This window comes from Poecilia reticulata, unplaced genomic scaffold (assembly GCF_000633615.1).
Source record: "Poecilia reticulata strain Guanapo unplaced genomic scaffold, Guppy_female_1.0+MT scaffold_181, whole genome shotgun sequence".
Classification (NCBI taxonomy): Eukaryota; Metazoa; Chordata; class Actinopteri; order Cyprinodontiformes; family Poeciliidae; genus Poecilia; species Poecilia reticulata.
The window spans coordinates 787,753-793,613 of NW_007615018.1; the positions used below are offsets into that span (position 1 = coordinate 787,753).

General features: G+C 40.7%; 1 protein-coding gene across 1 annotated transcript in view; it reads right to left on the minus strand.

Moving 5' to 3' along the window:
* Nucleotides 1-2,235: 2,235 nt before the first annotated feature.
* LOC108165931 (zinc finger protein OZF-like) overlaps nt 2,236-5,861 on the minus strand; it is an 8,147-nt gene continuing 4,521 nt past the window's right edge. The window contains exon 2 of the mRNA XM_017303107.1: nt 2,236-4,325. Within this exon, the coding sequence (XP_017158596.1) occupies nt 3,127-4,325 (1,199 nt within the window). The 3' untranslated portion in view covers nt 2,236-3,126. The remainder of the gene's footprint in view (nt 4,326-5,861) is intronic.

Sequence of the window (5,861 nt, forward strand, 5' to 3'; positions counted from 1 at the left end):
TCACAGCTAACTGCTGCAGTGGAGGCTAACTGCTAGCTGTTGACATCACGTGACCACAAAGCGTTACGCACGCGGCCATCGCCCCCTGCTGTCTTGGAAATGAACTGCTGAGGTTATTTGACTGAACCTKCGGCCAAACTTGGAAATAAACATTAAACYCTCCTATTATGTTGCGGGTCAAATTGACCCGTTGCAAAGTTTAAACATTTTTTAAAAATAGAAGTATTTTTTCTGCCTAAACTTTTCTATTTGTCCTAATAGGTGCACTCTATGTGTAAAATGAAAATGGTTCATTTTACACATCTGCTGCCCCCCCTGGGTCTATTTGTTACATCGATACTGTTCCGGTCAATTTGACCTGGCAGTCAAGATGAAGGGTAAAAAGGTTAAGAAAAATGTCCAATTCTATTTGTTTCCTTGCACCTATGAGACATATTTCACCACACACACACACACACACACACACACACAGACCCACTCTTTCACTTTTCTCTTTACTTCACTAGGAAGCTGCCAGAAAGCAGAAAGTGTTCATACAACTTTTGACAGGAACCTCTTCTGTTCCCCTGGACAAACTCCWCCCACACTGAGTGGCACTCAGTAGAAGTGGAGGAAACATAAATACTCTTTATAAGGGAGTCCTACACACATTACACACTGAAGGTACATGTGATGTCGTCACTGTCAGAGATCAGGAAATGAGCTGCAGGGAAATAAAAAGATGAAAACCCTGGAAGCTCTGGAACGTCTTGTTGATCATCCAGGACCGACTAGGAGGCAGAAACTCACATCACAGACATCAAGTCAGTCTGAGCTGCTCAGGCCTGGTGCAAGACAGGAAATCATTGTAGAAATGACAAATCTAAAAGGAAGGAGAGTTTTTGGAGAGAACTGGAAGAACCAGATGCATTTACATGCATATTTGAAGGTCCTGATTCTGACCAGAGTTTATCAAAGGATGAATCAACAGCCAGTCTGAGGGATGCAGAGACAGGCAGGGTAATATTTCAGGCCATAATATTTCTGGAGACTTTTCTCCAGATTTATCTGATTTGACAATCGATGGACAAGACAAACCAGCAGCTAACAGATCAGTGTGGGACATGTGGGTTGTAACTTCCTCTGTTCTATAATCCAGGCCCTATAATGTCACAGTGGGTGAAGGTTTGTTGCATCATAAAGTTCACCGCTGGCATTCAGAGGTTTCTGCTCATTTACACACTATATGCCTTCAACACCAGCTAAATGTGGCATAAAAATCTGGGCAGCATGTGATGAAAAACCCAGTTATGTTTTAAACATGCAGGTTTAAACTGGACATCCAGCAGCAGGATCATCTTTAGGACTCATTTGTCTTGATTTTAATCAGCGGGTCAATTTGACCCAGAGCAGAAAAGTGTCTCAAGTTCAATTATAAAGATCACTGACGGGTGTTTTTCCTTTCGAACCTTCATTAAAAGAACCACAGACAACGTATGTGAACTTTATGACCAAACCTCTGCAGGAGGAGACTCAGCAAACGGCTCCTCCGAGCCGTTCAGAGCGTTCTGCCTCTCTCCGCTTGACCAGGACTTTCATTTGGGAAAACAGTCAGAAGAGATGAACAATAAAACAGGCGGTGAGCTCCATCCAACACACAGGTCATCTAGGTCCTTCCCTTCAGAGCGAACTCCAGAGGGAGCAATCAGGTCTCAGGAACAGATATTCTACAGAACAATCTAAAAGTATTCGCATCTCGTCATCCACCGACTCACATTAGACTGAATATGACTAAATAACAAAAATGATACCAAAAAATCTCAAACAATCACCCCTTCAAAAAAAATCTAAATGTTATATTAAAAAAATTACAAAAAATCACTTTCAAGGATAGTTAGTGTCATTTTGTGTTTAGGTTTTTTCAGTGGGCATAAAAAATGTAAATCACAATTTTTTATGTCCAAATGAGTAAATTGTCGTCATTGATCCTTTATTTGTGAGAAATATAAAACATCATTCCACAAATATTGATTGAATGGTTAGTATTGGAGTTAATAATCAGATACAAAAAGGTTTTGGAGGAATTTTTTGGTTTCTGACGCTATAATGTGACTAAACTCTCCGGGTCAAACTGACCCACGAACATTATAGCTTAGAAACGAGGGTTAAAACAGACGAATRGCTTGATTTAGTCATGCGTCACATATTGTGACCAAATAATACAAATTAAGAATTTTCACAACTTGTTCAGAGGCATTAGCAGCATCACGTCGGCCATTTTATTTTCCTGTTCATTCCCAGCACAGAGCTGGATGTTGACCAATCGGACTGAAGCCGAATCACCAAAACAAACGAGAACAAACTATAAAGAGAAATCTGCAAATGAAAAAGAGGAAATATTATAAATGTATAAAAATAAAGTCCATACATTTAAAAGTAAAATACTAAATTAATACAGAATATAAAAAAATGCAAGTCAAAAATGATTTTGAATTAATATAGCATAACTAAAAATGTGGGGAAAAGAAATATAAAGGGAAGCTACTAAAAACAAAATGAAAAATTCAAAAATAGTGTAAAATTATTAGCTAATTCATGTTCCAAAGGATAATAAAATGAGATGGGAAACGCTTCATGTTTGTTGGCAGGATCCAGGAGTCCTGAACATCCAGAAGGTAAAAAGTCAAAATGGGGAGAAACAAGTCAAGATTCTACTAATAAACTTTACTGTTCATCTATGCATCAACATCCATCTACACAGATTCATCTTTTATGCATCATATATTCTCCCTGAGCCAAATGATAGATGGACTCAAGTATTTAGAAACTGTTTAAACAAAGTTGAACCGAACAACAAACATTCCTATAAAACCTGAGAGCTCATATTAAGAGTTAAGACAAAATCATTTCCTACTTATTTGACAAAAACTACTTTGATTCCAGGTTTTAAACCAGTAACTTTCCTACTTTTTATCATTTCAAACGGTAGAAAAACGATGAAGCGTGTCTTTAATAAGAACATCCAGGAAATCCTGACTTTCAAAATAAAATGTCTGTGAAACTCTTAGTTGAAGTCCAGCATGCAGACCTGCTGAGCTGAACCGGGTCGGCAGCCGGAGCAGGAGCTGATCACCGATTGGTTCCTTCCTACAGACGCTTTGGAGCCACGTGAGTCTTCAAGTGGCGACTCAGGTCAGACGTCTTTCTGAATCGTTTGCCACACGTGTTGCATGCGTGAGGCCTGGCGCACGTGTGGACCAGCATGTGCTTGGACAGCGCCGACCACAGGGGGAACGTCTTACCGCAGGTTTTGCAGAAGTGCGGCCTGTCTTCGGAGTGGTTCCTCATGTGCCGGGTCAGGTTGCTGCTGTGCATGAAGCGCAAGCCGCACGTGGTGCAGGCGAACGGTCTCTCACCCGTGTGGCTCACCATGTGCCTGCGGAAATGGCTTCTGCAGCCGTAGCCTTTGCCGCAGGTTTGACATTGGAACGGCCGGTCTGCAGAGTGGACCTGCATGTGGCGCACCAGGTGGCTGCGGCTGCTGAAGCCTCTGTCGCAGGTTCTACAGGAATGCGGTTTCTCCCCGGTGTGGATCATCATGTGCTTCTTCAGTGATTGCAGTTCGGGAAACATTTTCCCGCAGGTCTGGCAGTGGTGTGGCTTCTCCCTTGTGTGGGTCCTCATGTGGACCGTGAAGCTGCTTCTAAAGCGGAAGYTTCGGCCGCAGGTTTTACAGGAAAACGGTTTCTCGTCCGTGTGCGTCCTCATGTGGCTCAGCATGTTATACTTTTCTCGGAATGTTTTCTTGCAGACTTTACAGGAAAACGGTTTTTCTCCAGTGTGGATTCTGGAATGAGACCGTAATTTAGAGGCTCTGGAGAATAATTTTCCACAAACATCACATTTCAGAGACGACTTCTCATCAGCTGTGCTCTGATTATTTTTCAGTTTCAGTTCTGCATTTCCAGATGATCCAGAGTCTTTAGTCCAGTTTTCACTCTGATCTGGTCTTTCTGGTTCGCCGTCAGGCTGAAGCTGGTCCTGGTTCTGGTCCTGGTCCGGTTCAGTGTTCAAACCTTCTTCATGAGAGGAGCCAGCCGTCGGCATCAGAACCAGGTTCTCCTCCTCCAGATTGGAGCAGAGCTCTTCATGCTCCTTTTTAACCTGTGGAGCTTCTGGTTCCTTTTGTTCCTCTTTAATCCGGAAAGTTTCCGGTKCTTCCTGGTTCCCTTCTGCCTCAGAACCTTCTGGTTCTTTTTGGGCCACGTTGGGATCCATCTCCTGGTTCCTGGTCTGCAGCTCAGCAGGAATCTGCTCTTGCTTCTKGAGGAGATACTGAGATAGTTCTGCAGGGAAAATGGATAAGATCATTATTTTTAACATTAGACACTGAGGGTGAGAGCCTGAATGTAGCCGCTAATGCTAGCTTAGCCTCCCTCAAAGAACTCRCAGCCGGACCCRATCYCCGTCGTACTTTAGACCTTGTGCCGACATGAGTGAAGAAATGAGTCCTTTCTGATCATGTTTATTAACATCTGAGAACAGATTATCTTCACCGTAAAAACCTTTACAGAATCTGCTCCATGTTTTCTTTCCTCCTGATCTCCAGCAAAGCAGAAAGCAGCGATTTCTCCTCCATCTCTTCCTCGTTACAACAAACAACAACAACAACAATAAACAACGTAACCAGGGGAGTAAATCCCATCTYAGGATGACAAACAAGGACATTTCTGAAGTGAAATGTAACGYGGTTTAAAAACCTTTTAATGTGTTTGAGCTGCAGGACCAATCATGAGTTGAATCAACTTCATTGAATTGTTTCTATGGGTAACAAGAAATTCAATTAAGTTTATACAACTTCATTTATTAAGTTTAACCAATTCAATAYATTCTAATCATCCAACTCAAGTTGTACATTTTTTAAAGAAATGTATTAAGTATGTTTAAGGTAACAGATTTAAGTCAGTCTTACTAAAATCATTTAACTTACTCAGCACTTTGTCTATTCAAAGCTCTTCACATTAGAGTCACATCGATATGTGGCAGCAGGAATCGAACCTACAACCTTCYGATCACAACACGACCGCTCTACCCGCAGAGCCACAGGCCAGGGAATCTGTCCCTGGTCAGCTGGAGTCGTGGTCAGACGTGGGATTCAAATGTTGAACTTAATTATTTCAAGTAAATCAAAGTAAAAAGATCATTTAAGGAAAAGATTTGTGTATTTAGAGACACTGGAAAAAGAGTTTTAGGCTGAAAACTATGAAGTTTGCAGCCTAAAATATTTAGTTTGGAACTAAGGGACCCTCTAGAACAGAACCACAAAGTGGCAACTAGATCTGATGTSTAATTTCAAAATAAAAGCCTGATGAAAAAAAATCACATTTTTACTTTTTCCCCACTAACTTGCTGTTCTCATTGCTGAAAAACTCTGTTTCCAGTGACTTCTCTCACTTCTGGACGACAGAGGCAGACCTCTAGAAGACAACCAGAAAATATCAAACACATATGATATATCATTTCAAAATTAAAGCCTTTTAAAAWAAGACATTTTTACTTTAATATTCAAAAATAAGTAGAAAATGTAGTGAGRAGCTGCTTCACTCGTCATTTCAGGTTTAACTCAATCATCTTATTTCTATAAAAAATGTTCTGTGTTATATCCATCTCTATATCTATCGCTATATATAAATACTACTTTTATACAAACCGGATTCCAAAAGAGTTGGACACTAAACAAATTGTGAATAAAAACTGAATGCASTGATGTGGAGGWGCCAACATCTAATATTTTATTCTCTATAGAACATAGATGGCAGATCTAAAGTGTAATCTGAGTAAATGTAACATTTTAATGGAAAAATATGTTGATTCAAAATTTC